The sequence below is a fragment of the Micromys minutus genome (genome assembly GCF_963924665.1).
Source record: "Micromys minutus genome assembly, chromosome: 29".
Lineage (NCBI taxonomy): Eukaryota > Metazoa > Chordata > Mammalia > Rodentia > Muridae > Micromys > Micromys minutus.
The window spans coordinates 25,692,183-25,714,245 of record NC_137964.1 but is presented as its reverse complement, the minus strand read 5'-3'; the positions used below and the strand labels follow the sequence as shown (position 1 = coordinate 25,714,245).

The following is a 22,063-nucleotide window of genomic DNA, read 5'->3' as shown; positions in this document are numbered from 1 at the left end:
CTGGGTTTGCTACTCAGCACACACATTTGCTGTAAGGTTATAGGCAGGCTCTTTCAGGAACAAAAGTGAACGGAGAGGGCAGGGCAGGGGAGCCAGACCTCAGCAGAAGCCAGGGAGCCTTAGTCTCAGTCCCCCTCTCCTTTGCTAATTTGTTTCATTTTGGCCTCTCTGTAGCCTACCTTTCTAGCTTCTCCTGTGGGTGATGCTTATGTCAACGGTTCTGGATGCCTGTAGAGTTGCCTATACCCAATGCCACAGCTCAAGAGACTCAGACTGGTCAAGCTTAGGGCAGGCTGCCATCTGCGGTGCAATCAGCTATGGGCACGGGAGATAAGGTCAAATAGCAATAAAAATGGCTGCTGGGCCACCCATGGGAAAGGGACAAACTAGAAAAGGGAGGGAAGAAATGGCCTAATGACTGACATAGAAACCAGATAATCATACTATTTGAACTGTATCATCTAAAATAAACACAGTCTTTGTGAGGTCTTGTGGGTGCTCCCTGTGAGTAAACAAGAGTTCTGGGGCCACAGTTTTAAGTTACCTACTTGTGTTTTTTCCTCGGGCCTTGACTGTTTACTCCTGTCTCCTGTATTATTATCAGGCAGATATAACACAATGCCACGGCATTTGATCTTTTAAAACGTATGGCTTGGCAGGTGAGGTGGTATGTACCTGGAATCCTGGCACTTGGAAGGTGGAGGCAGAAAGAACAGAAGTTATTCTCAACTATATAGCAAGTTTAAGGCTAGCCTGGGCTACGGGAGGTCCTGTCTTGAACAAAATATATAACCTTTTTAAAAATTATTAAGGAAGGTAGAGAGATACCTGCCCTGAAAACATAAGAACTTGAGTTTGGTCCCAAAACACATAAGAACTAGATGTGGCAGTATGAACCTCTAATTCCAGCACTTGGAAGGTGGGGACAGGTAGATTCTTGGGGCTCACTAGCCAGCCATCTTAACCAAACTGACAAACCTTCAGTCTTAGTGGGAAACCTTGCTCCAAAAAACCAAAAACAAAAAAACAAAAAAAAAACACCCATGTGGGAAACCAGGTAGTGGTGGTGCATGCCTTTAATCCCAGATCTCGGAGTTTTAGGCCAGCCTGGTCTACAGAGTGAGTTCCAGGATAGCCAGGGCTACACAGAGAATCCTGTTTCAAAACAACAAAAACACAAAGAACAAAAAACTAAAATCAAAGTAGACCTGCCAGGAGTAGTGGGGGGCGCAGCCCTTTAATCCCAGCATTCAGAAGGCAGAGGGATTTCTGCAAGTTTGAGGCCAGCCTGGTCTTCAGTGTTCCAGGACAGCCAGGAATACATACTGAAACTCTGTTTTTAAAAAAAAAACAAAAAAAAGTGGATGGCTCCTGAGGTTGAAGTCCAGCAGCTTCCACAAATAAATACTTGTACTGGCATAAATACAAACATAGCATGTACACACACACACCCTGGCCCAGAATTTATGATCCTCCTGCCCTGGCCTCCCAAGAGCTGGTGTTATAGGCCTGCTCTACCATGCTCAGCCAATATACAACTTGACGGCTTTTAGCATCACCAGGCACTCTGCACCCATCATTTCTAGATGATTTTCCTCTTTCCAAAGGGAAACTTTCTACTCAGCAGTGATCCCTGCCCCCACCTTCCTTCCACCAGGCCTCCACCAAACAATCAACTTTCAGTTTCTACACTTGGGCCTAGCCTTGGACTACTTACAACAGAACCGTAAGATCTGGGGCTTGCGTCTGGATGACTTCAGTATAAAGTTCTCATGTCTCATGCATGATGTTACCATGACCTGTACTTCATTTTCTTTTGTATCTGAGTATTATTCTAATAGACGAATATGCGACTCTTTTTTTTCTTTCAGACAGAGGCTCACTAGGTAGGCCTGGCTGACCTGGAACTCACTGTATAGACCAGGCTGGCCTCAAACTCCCAGAGATTCCCGAGTGCTGGGGCTAAAGGTGTGTTCCACCAAGCTTGACTGGATGTGCAACACCTTATCCATTATTCATAGTCATATTTATTATCCCATGCACTCCTACTTGATCTCTTTCAAACTCATGTCTCTTTTCTCATCGTTACATGCTTACACATATATAGATATATATTCCTAAATTCCTAAATATAACCCAATCTGTTTCTATCCTGTTACTCACATGTATGTTTTCAGGGCTAACCATTTGTTAGAGGATAGGTAATCACCGTGCTCTTCTCTGGGGAAGATTATTTCTTCCACCCTCGGCATTCCTTAGTTGCCTGTATTTCTTTGAACAGAGTTGGGCCTCATGGTCTTTCCCCTGTCCACCTGGGCATGTCTATTACTGTTGTACTTTTTCTGGTCATGTTTTTTCAGTCGTAGTGTGTGTGGCTTCTGACATCACTGGGAGGCGAAATTGTACAGCAATCTCCCAGATCCTCTGGCTCTTATAACTTCTTTGCTCCCTCCTTCCACAATGTTCCCCAAGCCTCAGGTACAGATATTGTTTTATGCCTGTATCCATTGCCTCTTTTTCTCCCACTTTGCATTTTGATTGGTTATGGTTTTTCTATAATGATCTCCATCCACTGCAAAGAGGTTTCTTGATAAGGGTTGGGAACTATACTTCCACCTAAAGAGTTGGATTGAGAAGCATCTGGTGAGGGATAATCTGTGGCATGGATCTTTCTGGGACTGAGCTACCTCACTCAGGATGATCTTTTCTCTAAAGATTTGTTTAATGTATGTAAGTACACTGTTGTTATCTTCAGACACACCAGAAGAGGGCATCAGATTCCATTACAGATGGTTGTGAGCCACCATGTGGTTGCTGGGAACTGACCTCTGAGCCATCTTTCCAGCACTCCTTGTTCTGATCTTTCATAGCTCCATCCATTTCCAAGGGTAGACCCTGGAGACAGATGTGAAAGATCTGGCTGGGTGGGCAGGTTGGATGCAGAACAGAAGGGATCTGGCGGTGGTGGCAGGGAGAGTGGGTCCTGGCAGAAGCGTCTCCATTTCATGGGAGACGCTTAGGTTATCTTCTTCCTGGTTTTTGCAAGTGGCTGTGAACATCCCCGGGTGTTTTCGTGGAAACAATCTTTTTTCAGGATGTGGTAGCTGTAATCCCAGTGCTCAGGAGGCTCCAGGAGGAAACAAATCCCACACTGCAAATCCCAGGCTAGTGTGGATTACAGTGTGAGATACCATCTCACGACAACAACTCTCCGAAATACACTCAGAATTGGGTTTGATGGATAACGTGGTAGTTCGGCGATAGCCACTGAATCACACCTCCAGTCATTCATTTATAAAAACCAATTTAATGTATATGGGCAGTGTGTTTGCATGTTATATCTACACACCAAGTGCCCGCCCGCCCAAGGAGGGAGCAAATCCCCCGAGGAATGGAGTTACAATTCACCTTTAAAAAAAAAATTAAATTGTTATTATGAATAGGAATGTTTTGCCTGAATGTAAGTATGTGTACCACGGATGTGCCTGGTGCCCACTGAGAAAGATGTCACAAGCGGTCATGAGCCTCCGTGTCATGCTGAGAATCAAACCAGTCAACGCTCTTATCTGCTGAGCCGACTCTCCAGCCTGAAAGTCTATCTTGTTTATAAAGCCAGTGTAGATGAAATGGAATTCCAATGTGACCGTGAACATTTCTTGTTTCTCTGATGATTAATCACATTGTGTACCTTTTCAGAGTCCTTCCTAACCATTTACATATTTTAAAAAAAGATATACTTCCCCCCATTTTTGGTGTAAGGCCCCATGTAACCCTGGCTGGACTTGAACTTGTTATGTAGCCAAAGATGATCCTGAACTCCTGGTCCTTCTGCTTCCACCTTCCAAGTGCTGAGACTACTGGTGTATAACTGGATAGGGAAAGGCTTGTTCAGTTTTCTTTTGCCTGTTTTTATATCGTGTTCCCATTTTAAGTAACAGTACTTGAAATATTCAAGGTTCTGGGCTTTTATGAGATGTATGCTTCCTCTGTTTAATGGGATCTTTATACTGACCTGCCTCTTTTAAGGCTAAAACTGTAAATCGTGACAAATTACAGGTACTTTCTTCTTCCTTTGTTTCTGTTTTATCTTTTAAAAGGGGGGGGGGGAATCACTTCGAAATTCAAGGTTCAAAGTTCTGTACCTAGGTCTTTATTGAAGGGGTTTATAATTTGAGCTCAGATATTTGTGCCTTTTGTAGTTGTTAGTCGTATTTAATTTTATATACGATGGGAGCAGGCATTCAGCGTCATTCTTTTGGGAGGGGCTCTGCTCTGGCTCCATTGAAGCCCACTCTTTCCTCCTCGGGTTGTGCTGGCGCCCCTACTGAAAAACTGACTGAAAATCCCCAAGTTGCTCAATACCAGCCACACCCAGTCAAGCACATGACAGAGAAAGCAACTGAACACGATTAAAATCTGAGATGGGGGGGGCTGAAGAAATGGCTCAGCGGTTAAGATGACACGCTATGGACCAAAGTTCAGTCCAAGCCCTCAGGTCAAGTGACCCACAACAACCAAATCCTGCTCCAAGGGATCTGATGTCTTTCCTGGCCTCTGTGTGAGAATCCACAAAGCCCTCCCAGTAAAGGGCTGGAGAGGTGGGTGGCTTGGTGGTTAAGAGTGCACTGCTCTTCCAGAGAATCCAAGTTTGGTTTCCAGCACCCACATCTGTAGGCATAATGTTTCTGTTCATTGCTTACCTTGTGTTATTCAAATACTGTTCTCTCTGCTCTTATATTTGTTGCAGTCTGGACTCGGCACCGTAACACTTATTCTAAAACTCTGTCTGAAGTTGTGTAAGCATTGCTCTGCATTTATTCTCTTCTTTGACAAAAAAAAAAACAAAAAAAAAAAACTGATCAACCAACAACTGAGTTGAAGAGAGAATAGGGCTGAACTCCTGCCAGTGAGGGAGGGTGGTGGTGGGAGGGGTGAGGGGGAAAGGAAAGGAGTATCCCCCCCATGGAGAGGGTCCAGGAGATACCATGAGAGCAACCTGGCCCAGAGAGAGCCAGACCAATACTAAAATCCAAGTATCTGGGGATTTTGGCTGGGAGACAGCCAATTATCTTAGAGAATTAAAACAGATTAAGAACTGATTAGATATTGTGCAGTAAAGCTTATTAAATAAATCTAATTGTTTCTGTCTCATTTAAGAGCTAGCTGGGATAGAGAAAAAAAATACTAACACATAAAATTGCTCATGACATACATCAGGTAGCTCACAACTGCCACAACTCCAGTTCCACGGGATTCATGTCTCCTGGCACACACGTCACATGCACACAAGTACCCATAATTAAAAATAAGTCCTTTAAAATGAATATATGAGTTTTTAAAGATCAACTAGGTATCACAAAATAAGAAGCAGTCAGGGCTGGAGATGTAACTCCAGAGCCTTTGTCCTGTGTAAGAGAAACTCAGGACGATGACCCGTAAGATACAGAGGCATATATTTATTCTTGTGTCTCAGAATTTTTGTCAACAATGTATAAGGAGGGGGCTAGAGGACAATCGTGTGACTTTGTTCTCTTCTTTCACCACGTGGGTTCTAGGGATTAAACTCAGGTGGTCAAATTTGGCAGCATCTAACCTACTGACTATAGAGGGAAACAGGGTCTCACTCTATACTTAGAACTAGGTAAATAGACTAGGCTGGTTTTGAACTTGTGCCAATCCTCCTAGCTCTGCTGGGATTATAGCCAGGCTGGCATGATTTTAGACCAGGCCATGGATTAAAACTTAAAATCCTTCAGATCGCATGCTGAGTCTCTGGTAACATGGCGATACGATTCGTGTGTGAATTCTCCCAGACCCTTCATGTGTTGAAGGGTTCTTCCCCACACGGGAGATATTAACACAGAAGACTGGATCCTGAGAGACCATCACATTGGGAATGATAACCTAAAGGGTGAGTCACAACATCGGGAGATGGTACAATGGAGGTGAAGCCAATTGCACTAATTGATTCATTGGGTGGTGGAAAGACACATCTTGTTCCGTATGCCCTTCTGTAAGGTCTGCTCCACCATGTTCTCTCAGATCAGAGGAGCCAAGGAACCATGGTGGAAGCCCCTGAAACCGTGAGCCCAGATACATCTCCCACGCTTTTGTTTCCTCTCAGGTTATTGACCTAGTGACCAAAAGCTAAGCTAACACATCTGGAATAAAAGATCTGTGAAGCAGAAAATGAAGAGAACTGTGAGGAGTGTGACTAGAAACTAAAATCTTGTGTACATTACCTGCTGTATTTATACGGCCCAGGGAAGAGATGCTCTCCTTGCTATGCTCACTGCACAGTACCTGGTGTAAAGTAGGTACCTATTAACACTTCTTGGACGTATCTATTACAGTAAATATAAAACACCTATAAAAACACGGCTGAAGGGAATGGGTATATGTGACGTGTAACACGGGTGTCTCCCCACTGGCTTGAATTTTTCCAGTTCTCCCTAAGCTTCTGATAAGACATTCTCAGTGGCAAGGTGACTACAAGGACCCCTACCAGACTCTGGCTGTTTCCTTCTCTCAGATGCAGCTAAGACAGTCATCTGACTTGGGGCAGGGACACAGCCTGACTTCAGTTCCAGGAGGGGTATACGGTGGCATTTGTGGCTGACTACTACAGACACCCCAGGAAACCGGATATTTACACCTACCCAACCATCACATCCAGACCAAGTCTGGCTCCCTCAGTCAGGGTCGACTGTTCTCTTCAGGTCCTCTAGGAATGTAACTAACACCCAAGCTCCCCTGGGGCCCGGCTCATTACCCTGCATCTGAACTGCTGAGCTGTCCTTTGCACCAGGGAGGAAGCCATCTGCCTCTCAATCCTAGGCCTGAGGGGGTCATTACCCTTGTCCCTCTCGAGCTGACCGTGCCCCTTGGCCCCTGCTCCTGAGGTAATTCGTCCCTTAGGACTAAGCCACTGTAGCTTTTCAGGCTCGCTCTCCCTGAGGGGGTCACGGGTCCCGGCGTCACCCTGGGGTGCCTGAGGGGGAGGAGACGCGCTCCTCGGGCCGCGCGCCGCCTATTTCCGGGAGTCTCCGCCCGGAGTGCCCGAGCTGCTGGGCGGGGCTGCGGCCGGGACTCAGCGGTGGCGAGAGGACCCGCGGTGGCCGCGGCGCGGAGCGGGCGGCGGAGCCATGGCGGGCTGCTGCTCCGTGCTCGGAGCCTTTCTGTTCGAGTACGACACGCCGCGCATCGTGCTCATCCGCAGCCGTAAAGTGGGGCTCATGAACCGCATGGTGCAGCTGCTCATCCTGGCTTACGTCATCGGGTGAGCGGGCCTGGGGAGGGGCCGCGGCTGGGGGAGCCCAGACTGCGGGGACCTGGCTGCACCCTCTTGCTCGCCCTCTGGGTTTGGGGCACCCGCTGAGCCGGCGAAGCCCCTCCTCCCAGAGTTCAAGGGCGGGCAACACACTCTTGCGGGGCTCTAGTCATCTGGAACCGGCTTGAACGGGCCACTGGGGACAACCGAACGTCCTAGGAGCTTAGCCTTGTCTTAGCTAGACTGTCACCCCATCTTTCTCGAATCCTTACCTTACGACTTGCTCCATGATGCTCCTTGACTTGGTGGAGGGGCTGGGCAGGGAGGGCTTCACTCTAAACGTCACAATCACAGTCTTCTCTTCGGTTCCATTTCAAACTCAGAAACCAGGGCTTGGGATTTTCATTCGGTACGTTCTGGGTCTGTGGTTTCGGTTCCTTTAAGAAGCTTCTGAGGATAGCCCAGTACCCTGGAGATGTCACACTTCCCAAAAGTGTCCTAAGGTCACTTCCTTTGTTTTGTTGGATTCGTTGGGAATATGAATACCCGCCTGGTTTTGATTCTACACTCTCTTCCCCACTTACTGTTTATATATACCCTCCCATCGCTTGGCATTATTAAATGTTTAATTTTAATTGGATGCACCTGTAAGATTTAATACTCCCCAGGAGAGATGGTGAACCTTACCTTGCCTCCTGGGCCCAATTTCAAGGTATTCAAGTGTCAACAGCTGCTACTGTGACAGGTGTATCTGTTTTCTTACACTTTCTAGAGGTCGTAAAAGCACAGATCCCTAAACTACACATGGGAATGACTTAGCCACAGAAAACACAGAATGCTGGTTCACAAGCTGACAGAGAGTTCTAAAGCAGGGCTTGCCAAACCTCTGTGCCTGACCACGCTCCCCTGAGAAATTTTGTGTGGCCTTAGGTATATGAAATAGGCACACAGGTGGCTGGAGAGATGGGCCAGTGGTTAAGAATGCCTAAGACACAGCCTTTAATCCTAGTACTGGGGAGGTACAGGCAGGCAGATATCTGTGAGTTCAAAGCCAGCTTGGTCTACATAGTTTCAGGACAACCGTGTCTCAAATAAACCAACAGGTCTCCTGCTTTGGTGTGAGGTCTGGAATCTGTTCAGACTGCCTAAGGGTATTCGGAAGAGTGCAGGTTTCCCTCACAAGGTTGCAGGTTCCAGCATATGGAAGCAGTAGACACTAGACAGAATCTGCTGAAGCCGGGTGTGGCAGTAATCACTATGTCTGCAATTCCGGTGTTCGCTCTGGCAGGAGGACATTGAGTTTAAAGCCAGCTTGGGATACATGAGACCCTGTCTTCAAAAAAACAAAAGTCCTAGATATGTAGATAGTGTGTTTTAAGATCAGGCCTTGGATTTATTCAGTTGCTGGTACCTAAAAAACACATCCAAGTCTCTGGAGTGAGTAGTTCCAGTGTTCGGGATGAGCTCTCCAGCATTGAGACGTGATGCTAGCTGACTGGGATCAGTAGTATCTGGAATCAGGAGCTCTCCGGTAGCTTTGAGCTCTCTTAGCTTTTTGCTTTCCTGGGATAATCTGATCACTGATAAGATTCCGTGGGGGTTGTCATTTTAAGAGATCCACGTGCAGCCACTGAATGTTTAAGCTACCTCGATTAAAATGCATTCAAGCTAAAAAGAAAACAAAAAAAAAAAAAAACCCAATAAAACAAAAACCCACTAGGTTTTGAAGATGTTTTCGATATAGTACACCAAAAAAGTAAAGTATCAGTACTTTCCCCCCAGAGGTACCAAAGACCTTTGCACAGCAGACAAGTTTTGTGCTGTTTGTTTAAATGTTGATTTTACTTTTGAAAATGTATCTATGTATGAGTGAGGGAACATGCCACAGCACACGAGGAGTCCAGAGGACAACTTTTAGGAGTCTGTTCTCTCCTTCCATTGTAGGTTCCGGGGATAGAACTCAGATCCTTAGACACGCACCGTGATAGCTTTTACCCGCTGAAACCATCTCACCAGCCTGTGTTTGGTGAGGAGGGTATGGGTCTTGAGTTGGACAGGTTCGTGTAGCCCAGGCTATCCTACTCTTTCTGTAACCACAGATGACGACACTGAACAGCTTCGTGTAGCCCAGGCTATCCTACTCATTCTGTAACCACGGATAATTACACTGGACAGGTTCATGTAGCCCAGGCTATCCTACTCTTTCTGTAACCACGGATGATGACACTGGACTGCCAAGCCTTTCTTCACCTCCACCTCCCAAGTGCAGGAATTACAGGCGTACACTACCAAGTCTACTCTGATACTTTAGAAATCGATGATGTCTCAGGGTGGCTGTGGCACACACATCTTTAATCCCAGCACTTGGGGAGAGAGAGGCAGGTGGATCTCTGAGTTGGAGCACAGCTGGTTCTACAGAGTGAGTTTAGGGACATTCAGGGATACACAGAGAAATCCCCCCCCCAAAAAACTCTATATTGGACACATAAAAATATGTCATTGATAGTTCCTGCTTTTTGTTTTCTTTAAAGATAATTAGAGATCTTGTCATTATCTGGCCAGTAACATGATATGAGTCCTAGGCTGGTCTAGAACTCGTAGCGCTCTGCCTCCCAGGTGCTGAGATGAAAAGCATTCGCCTGCACACCTGGTTTACATTATGTTTCTAATCCTGGACTCTGACCACGGAGCTACACTCCCCACTGTATTCCATTCCTATTGGAAAGCATTACATGGGGTATCCTTACACAGCACTGTCTGCCCTGTCATTCTAAAACAACCACGCTTTGCTTTCACCCATCAGCAGTGACTCATGGTACAAATTCAGGACTTGGTTTAAACTTTTAGCTTTTGTTGTTTTGGGACAGGGCCCAACTATGTAGCCCAGGTAACCCTGCACTCACTAAATAGTCCAGGCTGGCCAAGGAATCTACAAGTGATTTTTATGCCTTCGCCTCCTGAGGGCTGGGTTTATAAGCACAATTCGCCACACCCTGGCTTTTCTTTGTTACCTCCCGGACTTCACTAATCTTGGTGAAAGTGTAATCTCTTTCCGCACGATCAGGTCTTTCCTCGGTGATCTTCTGCATGTGATGAGGAAATAACCAAGCTTGTGATGATGGTGTCATCTCTTGTTCCCAATTCAGCAACTCGGTGGTTCATGAAACCCACAGGTTTCTGCCCTCGCCTCTCACTCACAGTGGAAGCATCGGTGCTGGTGACTTCCTGGAAGCCCTGCAGTAGAGGGCAGAGGATCCAGGATGGCTTATATCAAACAAACCCAGGAGGAAGTCACCCAAGAGCCAGGCAGTGGTGGCACACACCTTTCTTCCCAGTACTTGGGAGGCAGAGGCAGACAGAGCTCTGAGTTTGAGGCCAGCCTGGTCTACAGAGTAGGTTCCAGGACAGCCAGGGCTACAAAGAGAAACCCCGTCTTTAAAAAGAAGGAAAGAGGGCTGGAGAGATGGCTCAGCAGTTAACACAGAGGGCTCTTCCAGAGGTTCTGAGTTCAATTCCCAGCAACCACATGGTGGCTCAACAACCATTTGTAACGGGAGCCAGTGCCCTCTTCTGGTGTGTGTAAAAAGAAGGAGAGAAAAGAAATAGAAAAGGTAACCAGGTACTTTTTTCTGAAGTCGTTGGAGGGTGTATATGAAACAGCAGCAGACTGGTGTTCTGTAGCCATATGACTATGGCCCTTGGCAGTGTTCAGATTGATCTGCACCATTTAAGATATTGTTCTTGCTTTATTAACTCATCTCAATGCAATGCTGTAAAGTTCTGTTATCCTTCAGCGTAAAGGCAGGATGAGCTGAGGCACAGAGCAGTTAAGTGACCCAGTGACCCCATCACTCAGACAGATGCCTTCGGTTTGTAGTTATTCAACCCAGCGGCAATGCCCTTTCTTTAGACCAGAATTCCTAGGGAAAGGTAAGACGGGACTGTAAAAAAAGTTTCCCCGGGGGCTGAGGAGGAGAGCTCAGTCAGTGAAGTCCTCCGTGTTGGAGGACTAGAGTTTGGTCCCTAGAATGTGATGCTGGATCACATGCCTGTAATCCCAGCACTGGGGAGGCAGACACAGGTAGGACCCTAGGACTCAGTGTCTAGCCTAATCATCCAGCCCCAGTAAGATCCTATCTCAGAAAAACAAGGTGGAAGCCAACCATGGTGGTGGCACATGTCCTTAATCCCAGCACTCAGGAGGCAGAAGCAGGTGGATTTCAGGGAGTTCAAGACCAGTCTGATATACATAGAAAAGTCCAGGCCATCCAGAGCTACATGATAAGACCCCTGTATCAAAACCAAGCCAAAGTGGATGTCTTCACAGGGAGAATATCCGAGGCTGCTCTCTGGTCTATATATGCAGACACACACAAACACATAACTTCCGAGAGCAGATTATGGCGCCTGCCTGGGATCCTAATGCTCCAGAGACTGGGGCAGGTGATCATTCTAAGTTCAAGGCCAGCCTGGGTTACACAGTGAATACCAACATAGGCTACATAGCAAGACCATGTCTGAAAAAGTGCTTGCTAGTCTGATGTGGAGGTACATGCCTTTAGTCCCTGCAGTTGGGAGGCAAAAGCAGGAGGATCTCTGTAAGTTTGAGGCCAGCCTGGTCTACAGAGTGAGTTCCAGGACAGCTAGGGCTACACAGAGAAACCCTGTCTAAAAAACCAAAATGATTGGTATGTAAGCCCAACAACTTGAATCTGGTCCTCAGAGTCTTCGAGGGAGAAAAGCAACTTCTAGAAGTTGGCCTCTGACTATGACGTGTGAGCCACAGCCACCCACAAATACTCACACACCATACAAACCAACCAACAGCTGGGTAGAGTGGTTCACGCCTATAGGCCCAGCACTTGGGAATCTGAGTGGGAGGATTGCCGTCTGGGAATTCGAGCTTAGCCTGAGCCTCATAGACTACACCAGACCAGCCAGTGCTATGTCACCAACGTTGCCAAAGCCTATCTTAAACAACCAAAGTTGCCTCAAAGATAAGATCCTCTTGTCTAGAGACAATAGCATCTTCACAGGTTTTTCTGGCTTGAGTTCAAGTCCCTACTCTGCCACCTGCTATCTATATGACCTTAGGACCGCTCAGCTTAACCATTCTTTGCCTCTGTTCCGCTCTTTATAAATTGTAAGTAGCAATCACGCTATGTGCCTCATAAAGTGGTCAGGATTAAATGACTCACTGCAGGTAAATTAAGTGGAAAGTATTGTTATAATAACCGACTATTGGTGGTTCCCATAAGTGATAGTGTTTAGAGGCTGTTTAGACATCCAGTAGTAAAGGTAATGTTCACTCTGCATCTCCTGATGCTCAAGACTGTGCTGACTGACCACGGTATTCATTTCCCATGAAATAATCAGTGGGGTGACTGTGCCCTTTTACAGTAGCGGAGTATAGAAGTTTGGCAGCTTTTGCCAGTCACATAGTCAGCAAATGTCACATGTCCACAGCCTTGTGGCTATCAGAGACTCCCCAGGATCAGTTCGAATCTACTGTTCCTGTGACCTAATGTCTTTCTCAGGTGGGTGTTCGTGTGGGAAAAGGGCTACCAAGAAACGGACTCTGTGGTCAGTTCAGTGACAACCAAAGCCAAAGGTGTGGCTGTGACCAACACTTCTCAACTTGGATTCCGGATCTGGGACGTGGCAGACTATGTGGTTCCAGCTCAGGTATGACATCTGTGCACAGGAAGTACTTTGCTGGTTTTGTCAGCATACAATGAGCAGCCAGAGGCTGCCACCTCTGGACCCAGTTTGTTTTAGCCCAAGAAAGGAATATAGCCAGATCTCTCTGGGAACCCTTGAGAGCTCTCCAGCTCTGTAGTGTGGCTGGCTCCAACCCAATATTCTGTCTTTCCCACACCTCCTCGTCTCTAAGCTCTGGAGAGTAAGGAAGCAAAGATCTTTAGTCTTGGGAAGTGAGGCTGGGAATAGCACCTTCCACATTATGGGTTTGCTTTCCTATCTTACACCCACAAGGTAAAGCTTGTTAGAGGGCATAAAAGACAAAACCAAACAATCCAGCAGTTAGAGATCACACACCCAAACCAGAAGGAAATGGTCAGATGATTCCCCTAGGAACAGAGAGAAAGAAATTGCCACAGGAGGCATCCTAATCTAAACACTGTCAATCCACACAGATGCATGTTAACATTTTGGTCTCTCCTCCTAGAGCTGGAGACTTCACACATGGTAAGCAAGCGATATATACATACACACACACACACACACACACACACACATATATATATATATATATATGTATGTATACATACATACACACACTGTAGGTGTCTTCAGACACACCAGAGGAGGGCGCCAGATCCCATTACAGATGGTTGCGAGCCACCATGTGGTTGCTGGGAATTGAACTCAGGGCCTCTGAAGAGCAGTCAGTGCTCTAAACACTGACCCATCTCTCCAGCCCCACCTGACTTTCTTCACAGCCCCACTCACCTCTTAGGGTGACTCAGTAGGGTTCTCTCCTCTCCACAGGAGGAAAACTCCCTCTTCATCATGACCAACATGATCGTCACGGTAAACCAGACACAGAGCACCTGCCCAGAGGTAGGTGGCCCTTGGGGAAAGCCCCTCAGTGCTTCACACCCACATCTGCTCCTGGCAAAGTGAGTAGAGACCACACGGAACTTGTCCGCACTCCTCCCTCTTCCAGATTCCCGATACGACCAGCATTTGTAACTCAGACGCCAACTGTACTCTCGGCTCCGTGGACACCCACAGCAGTGGTAGGCATGAGTAGCTCCCACACCGGGGACATCTCAGTAGATGCTGGACCTGGGGAAAGTGGCTTCTGATGGCATCACACTCCCTGTGGCTCATCTGCAATAGAGAAATTGCAGAAATAAGAATCTGCCCCAACCTCTACCCCGACTCTTACCCCCACCCCCACCTGGGACACAGCTCAATAGTTAAAGCACAGGCTTGGTTTAGAGGAGCCCTGGGTTGTAGCTCATCAGCAGAGAAGACCCCCTTCCCCTGCTAAATGAACCTAGGGGAACAAGGTGTAAGAGCAGATCCAGGGGCCTTCTTAGCCTTCACTGTGTGGTTTCCCTCTCTGTGGCCAGCCCTGAGGCCCTCTGCTCCCCGACCTGTCTTCTCTTCACAGGAATTGGCACTGGAAGATGTGTCCCATTCAATGAGTCTGTGAAGACCTGTGAGGTGGCTGCGTGGTGCCCAGTGGAGAATGACGCTGGCGTGCCCACGTGAGTCCCAGCCAAGGCTCCCTAACCTTGGTTTTCAGCCTGGAGGGAGGTGACAGAGAGGGTGAGGTGAGCCTCTGTGCTGAACTTTTTGTGCACTCTTGTCCCCTGAGTGGGGCCATTCTACCCTGGGAGAGTAGTTGTCAAATACAGAGCAAGGAGACCACAAGGGTTTGTCACTTGTGATAAGGCTGCAGGTGACTTAAGTGTGCTGGACCACTGTCAGTTGCAAATAACCAACAGGAAACGGTTCTCGGGTTTTGGTCTCCACCCCCCCCCCCCCAGGGTTTCTCTGTGTAGCCCTGGTTATCCTTGAACTCCATCTGTAGACCAGGCTGGCTTCAGATTCAGAGCTATGCCTGCTTCTGCCTCCCTAATGCTGGGATTAAAGATGTGTGTAACTACCATTCCACTGGTCTTTTGTTTGTTTGTTTGTTTGTTTGTTTTTGAAGAGCCTCATTATATACCCTGGGATGGCTTTGAATTTTTTAAAAATAATTTTTAATTACATTTGTGTGTGTAGACATAACAGAGTTTGGAAAATAACTTGTGAGTCAGCTCTCTCCGTCTACCATTTTGGACCAGGAATGGAACTCAAATCCTCTGGCCTTGCAGCAAATTACTTTACCCACGGAGCAATGTCAGCAGCCAAGCCCTGAACTCATCTCCTGCCTCAGCTTTTTTTTTTTTTTTTTTTTAATTGGGAATACTGGCATAAGCTATCATAACCTGGCTTTGGGTATCTCAAACACCATACCCACATACACCCAACCCCAACAAACACACACAGAACCAGCACATTTCAGGCTGAGGCAGGGAGGCATGGCTTCCAAAGGAAACTGGGGATTCTGTTGCCAAGGAAAAGAGCTGGGGAAATCGCAAGAGTCTCCAAATCAAGTTGATAAACGACAGCAGGTTTAAGGGGACCCTGGGCACCATCTTCCTAGTCACTCCTGTGCGTGGCCTGTGTGGAGGCAGAGGCTGCACAGAGACCTGTGTGTAGCCTGGGTTTCTGTGGTATTCGGTCCTATGCGAGACCCGAGGAGCAGGAAGCTCAGCCTGGATGTGCTGCCCCTGAGGAAAGCCTGGTGGCCCAGGCACAGGGAAAACAGCAAAAGGAGAGGGATCCTGGGGTTTGGGTCCTGGACGGGGTCTTTGAGAACTGTAGTCTCCAGCACAGGGACCACTGGCCACTTGTTATTGTTGAGGTTTATGAAATACGGGTTTTAAAGTAACGTGTACTGTTGCTGTGACGCGTTAGGGGCTCTGAAAACTATGACCAGGACAAATGGCATAAGATTTAATTAAATGTCACTTTCTTCTTACATTTAAAACTTCTTAAGGAGTTCCAGGACAGCCAGGGCTGTGTAAAGAAGCCTTGTCTCAAAACCACAAAGTAATTAGTTAATTATATTTCTTAAAGATTCTTTTTTTTAAAAAATTGCATGCGTATGTGTATCAAGTGCCTGTGGTACCCAGCTCTGGAGTTTGCAAGTGGCTGTGGTCCACCTGACCTCAGGTGGATGAGCCCTTAACTGCTGAGCCATCTCTCACCCTCTCCTTTATCTAAAAAAAAAAAAAAGCTTTTCAAATTAAAATGTAATTATGCCATTTCCCTCCCTTCCTCCATCCACAGCTCCTGTATAACTCTACCCCTGCTCCCTCTCAAAGTCTTAGATGCATGTTTTGCTTTTCTTTGTTACTATTTTACACACGCAAGCACGCACACACGCACGTGCGAATACAACCTGCTCTGCCGGGCCAGTAAGCTGGCTCAGCAGAAAAGGGCACTTGCAGCTGAGCCGAGTTCCAGCCCTAGAACCCAGATGGCTGAGAGAGAGAACCAGCTTGCAGGTGGTCTCCTCTCTGCATGTACACACGATGAATTTTTTTGTGTAAACATGGCCGCCAGAAAAATGTTAAGTATGGTATAGAACAGCTACGCTGGTGGTGCATGCCTGTGATCAAGGGCAGGTGGGATCTCTAGGAGTTTGGGGCCAGCCTGGTCTACAGAGTGAGTTCTGGGACAGCCAGGACTACACAGTGAAACCCTGTCTCACAATGTGGCTAAAGGTGTGCTTGATAATATATTTCTACCAGACAGCACTGTTTAAGGTCCCTTCTGAGAAGTCACATAAAGAGGTTATGCATGTGGCACACAGGCTTCTGACTCTAGTGCTGTGGAGGTGTGCTTGGGGTTCACTGACGAACTCACCTATTCTGATTGGCGAGCTCCAGGCCAATAAGAGGCCTTGTCTCAGAGGTGGACTGTGTTCATGAGGAAGACACCCCCAGGTATGCATACAGATATAAGACCTGTATGTACACACAGGCACTTAAATGAGATATTTCCATTCTTACTCAGTCCCTTCCTTTAAATCAAAGAGGAAACCCTGACTTGAGGTATCTTGGTTATCACCTCCTGATTTGTATTTCTTACTAAGAATAAACTCCACACCACACACCCTGCACAAGAAAATAATATTAACTACAAGTTTTAATTTCACTTCTTTGGGAGTTAATTGAGAGCAACCCAATTTTTATGAATGCATACAAATTGTGGTATGCCCATACAATGGAATATTACTTTGCCTTTAGAAAGAATCAAGTTCACCTAAGAACTTTCTTAGAACACAATGACCCTCCTGGCTCAGTCTTCCCAGTGCTGGGATAAAAGGTATAAGCCATAATATCTCACTTAATGGACTCATCTTAAAATGGCCAAACTTTTTTAGTCAAATTTCACTTCATTTTTGAAGAAGAAAAATTTTTAAAGAAAAGTGATGCCCGTGAGGTGCATCGGAATTAAGGGTATGATACAGAAAATTACATAAATGGAAAGACCCTGTTGTGACCCCTCCCTCTTGGTAAGGAATGGGGACTTTGAGTTTGAACCAGGCCCTCACTTAGCATCAGAAGTGTCCAGCTTGGCTCCCCTCATCAAGTGGCCCTCAGAGGCTTTGCTGCTGCTGGGGGCGTGGGGAGGAATGAGATTAGTGACTCCATTTATAACTGCAAAAGTCTCATCTGTCAGAGGTCTCCTCCACGGAGGGGTCAGACCTACATTTCTGAGTTCTTACCGAGAAAAATCTACCCAAGAAACGAGTCCCCTTGGGGACAGACTCACCATGTATTGTCAGCCGAAGGCTGATATGGCACCTTTTAGAGCTCTCTGCCAGTATGGTTTCCTTTTCAGCAAGATCAGAATGTCCCCGCTGGTGAACTCCTTCGTGTTCTGACTTATAAACCCAGATCTCGGGAGCATCTGTAACCCATGAGCACCTTAAAAGGCAAACAGGCCAGCAGATGCTAAAGTATCATGGTGGCCACAGCCAGCATCCTTTTCAGCAAATGCTTTGGGCAGGAAGTTCTGCCTCCTCAGAGGGAGGATCCAGAAGGCCTGGTGACCTAGTATGACACAAAAGAGAACAGAAGATGCCAGACACTCCCACTGTCCTTGCGAGAGTGGCACTGGGAACGGCTGCACAGCCAAGCATGTGTACTTAGTGACCATCATCATTCTTTTCCAGGCCGGCTTTCTTAAAGGCTGCAGAAAACTTCACCCTCTTGGTAAAGAACAACATCTGGTACCCCAAGTTTAATTTCAGCAAGTAAGTGGGGGCCAGGCATGTGCAATCCTAACTAAGCCTCTTAAAAAACAAACTGCTGGCTCTCCCTGAGGTTGTCCTCGCTCAGACTCTCTGCTTCCTCCCTGACTTCAGGAGGAACATTCTCCCCAACATCACCACCTCCTACCTCAAATCGTGCATTTATAATGCTCAAACGGATCCCTTCTGCCCCATATTCCGTCTTGGTAAGATCGTGGAGGATGCAGGGCACAGCTTCCAGGATATGGCAGTAGAGGTAGGTGCCAGCATGGCTTTTCTCACACCTTCGTGGCCCCAGTGTGCGCCCGAGGTCTGAAAGCCTGGTTGTGTCTCTCTGGCTTCCCCCACAGGGAGGCATCATGGGTATCCAGATCAAGTGGGATTGCAACCTCGACAGAGCTGCCTCCCTTTGCCTGCCCAGATATTCCTTCCGGCGCCTCGACACCCGGGACGTGGAACACAATGTGTCTCCTGGCTACAATTTCAGGTACACTCCTACGTTGGGAGGATGCACACATGTGGGTTAAGCCTGGGCTGCGTCGTGAGACCTGTGTCAGTAACTTATAAAGGGCTGCACTCAGACTTACCAGCTGAAAATGCTGCTGTATCCGTTTCCCTGGGCTCTAATAGTAAGCAATCAGTCTGAACAGCTTGAAACAACCGAATTTCATTCTTTGATCGTGTAGGATTGTGTTCCTGTAAACTCTGTGGTCAGATCCTTCTCTGCCTTCAAGCGTTTGGCAGCTCCTAGCGACCCTTGGCTTCTACACGTGTCACCACCTCTGTGGTCATGTAGCTTTCTTCCCTCTGTATATCTTCTCTATGCAGCTGAGGATCATCCTGAAATCCTGAACCTCCACTTTCACCCCAAAATGCTGGGATTAGGGGACCTCACTTTAACTAATTACATCTGCAAAATAAGGTCACCTCAGCAGGCCAAAGGTGGAGATTAAATCCAGGACACCTGGAGATGTGATGCGAACACCTTTGCCATTTTCTAAAAGCAGTCAAATCCTGTGTGTAGTTAAGGAGTATTTACTGGGTCAGTTTTAAAAGTTGCCCTCGACTCCCTCTAGTGGTAGCTTGTGGTATCGTGTTTGCGCAGGGTAGTAAGGCTACTAGGGCAACTATTCCAACTCTCCCCTAGGGGTCAGATTTGTATTGCTCCACCTCTGTGGCTGCAGGATTCTTATAGGGACCACTGTGGAGACCTCAAGCGTGGTTTGGAATCCTAGAGCTGAGAATCTGACAGTCTACAGGACACCAGCCCCTCAACTCTGCCAGCGACAGTCTCACCTGAGGGTCCCAAGCCTCAGCCACAGCATAGAAGCTGTGGACCAGATAAAAATCCCAGGCTTCGGACTTGAGCTTCTGGTGGAGTGCCTGTTAGAACAGTGGTAGGGCAAGGTTTCTTCTGGAGCTGTTGAGAATCTAAAACCGAGCGGTTACATATTTAACGGACTGACCTTTTTGTTCCTGGACTGCTGGGGTTACAGACTTCCCTGGCTTGCATCTTGTAGCTTGGAGGGTGAGTTGTGTAGCTGTATCTCAGCTCACTTGTGTATCTTAGCCCAGCCTTAGAAACTACAAAAGCAGATGGTAGCCAGGGAGAAGCTCTGAGGTGTGGCGTATCCCACTTGGAGCCAAGCTCCCAGGCTGAGGCAAGCCCTGGAGCTGGCTTGGTCCCCATCCTTCAACACTGGGTCCCCTGGAGAGAGAGGCAGGTGTCCCAGCTGTATCAAGAAGGCCGTTCAGAGCAAGAGGCCTCCCATTCTGGGGAAGGATGCTGATGGCAGGGGAGTCACTCTGTTCCTCCAGGCGGGGTCCTGGCCGCTCCTGCCACATGCCTCACATTAACTGGGGGGCTGACCTGGGGTGCTTGGTGTCTGCGAAGCCACTGGAACAACTCATTAGCCAAGACCAGCAGTGCCCAGGGACCCTGGTCCTGCTCTAACAGTCTCCTCCTGGGAACTGAGATCTGTGCGTGTTCCTTGACCTACCCTTTGTTCCTCCAGGTTTGCCAAGTACTACAGGGACCTCGCTGGCAAAGAGCAGCGCACACTCACCAAGGCATACGGCATCCGCTTTGACATCATCGTGTTTGGAAAGGTAGACTCTCCTTTGAACCCCGCCTGGAGAGCAAGCCTCGCATTGTCCTCCTTCCTGTCATCACCCCCATCAGAACACTTTGGTTCTTCCCTGGGCAGGCTGGGAAGTTTGACATCATCCCTACCATGATCAACATTGGCTCTGGCTTGGCGCTCCTCGGGGTGGTGAGTGACTAGAGTTGTTTCCTCTTCCGGACCTTCCTCGCTAGTAAGCAGCTCAGTAAGCACCATCCTTCCCCTAAACCTTCGACTTGACTCTAGCCTGGATGCCTCTAGGGGTGAGGAGAAAGAGTCCCTAGAAATCCCACCTCTGAGACCAAGCTCCTTAGTCAAAGTCCAGTCTGATCCAGACAAAAGGCATCAGCTGACCGGTGCCAGCCTTGGTGGAAGGGCCTTTGCCTGGTGGTCTTTCCTCCTTGGCCAATTGGCTCTCAAAGAAAGGGGTGAGAGGGGAAGGGGGCGGGGTCTTATAAGCAACAGCTAAAAGCATCCCGGTTCCGTGTTAAATCAGGCAACTGTGCTCTGTGACGTCATCGTCCTCTACTGCATGAAGAAGAGATACTACTACCGGGACAAGAAATATAAGTATGTGGAGGACTACGAGCAGGTAGGCACCCGTACCCGGGGCGGGCATGGAGCGTGACACCTTGCCTTTGTCTCTTGTCCCCATGGAGACCACCAAGCAAAGGCCCTTCCACCAAGGCTGGCACCGGTCAGCTGATCACCCCAGTTACACCTGCGCTAGCATGTATTTCCTTTCTTCCGATGGACCCCCTCTTTATCTTACCCTGTATTTCTCGCAGTCACACCTTGACTGTGATAACGGATAGCATGCCAGCATCTCCATCCACGCAGTTCTCGAATTCATCCTTCCGAGCCAGGGTTTTGTACCGCACTGTGAACCCCTCCAGAACCGACCTGAGTCCTCTCTGTGGTTAACATCCGTCCGCAAGCCCCCAAGAAAGGCACCACGCTGCTGCCCGCTGTCGGTGGTTGGGTATGTGGTGACAACACAGGCTGCGTAGTTACTCGCTCACCCCTCTTCGCAGGGTCTTTCCGGGGAGATGAACCAGTGATGTCTAACCCTACATTCCCACCCGACTCAGCCCGTGAAGCAGAAAGATGGGAGAGATGGCTGCTGCGTCTGTCACTCTGGAGAAAGTAACAGAGTGTTAACTCAGTCTCCACTCCACAAATACTCAGGGTTGCCCAAACATGGCTTGTACTATTTTTGTAGGTTTTGAGCCCTGGTCTTGCTCTGTAGCTCAGATGGGCTTCAGATCGAAGATCCTCCTGCTTCGACCTCCAGGAGTGCTGGGACCACACATGTCTACCACATTTTTCCAGTGGGAGTTTTGGCATTTTTACCGTTTCATTGTATACAACTCAGGCTGGCCTGACTCAAGACATTCTTCCACCCTATACACCCTTTTAATCTCACCGTGTGTGGGAGGGGGGTCGTTTGCACACTGCACACAGTGGATTTCTGCTGTGCTGCTGGCTGGGTCACCTGTCACTTACACAGTGTGAGCATATGGATGTAAGAAGTCTGAGAGCAGAGACGCTGATGTGGCTTCCGGACAGCCCCCGTCCTCGGAGGCACAGGAGCTCTGTCCAAGCACTTTATTTGTAAGGAAGGAGGTCCTCCCAGGTGCCGTCAGCAGGCCTGGGACACCATCCCTCCTCCCCATAACCAGAGAAGTTGTCCTTGTAACAAAGGCAGGGTTAGCTTTTCCTTCCATAAGGGCTGTGTTGAAATGACCTAAGACCAAACATGAAAAGAAATGATTCTTTTTTTAAGATCCGTGTCTGTGTCGTTCTCTTTCCTCACGTGGCAACTGC

The 22,063-nt window shown here is 47.9% G+C and overlaps 1 protein-coding gene across 1 annotated transcript; it reads left to right on the top strand.

Moving 5' to 3' along the window:
• Window positions 1-7,099: 7,099 nt before the first annotated feature.
• Window positions 7,100-22,021, top strand: P2RX4 (purinergic receptor P2X 4). Its single transcript, XM_080940469.1, has 12 exons — window positions 7,100-7,279; window positions 12,808-12,955; window positions 13,781-13,852; window positions 13,959-14,031; window positions 14,412-14,508; window positions 18,036-18,116; window positions 18,228-18,369; window positions 18,464-18,600; window positions 20,129-20,222; window positions 20,321-20,386; window positions 20,733-20,828; window positions 21,271-22,021. The coding sequence occupies exons 1-12, from the start codon at window positions 7,146-7,148 to the stop codon at window positions 21,295-21,297; spliced, it is 1,167 nt and encodes a 388-aa protein (XP_080796595.1). The 5' UTR covers window positions 7,100-7,145; the 3' UTR covers window positions 21,298-22,021.
• Window positions 22,022-22,063: the final 42 nt, after the last annotated feature.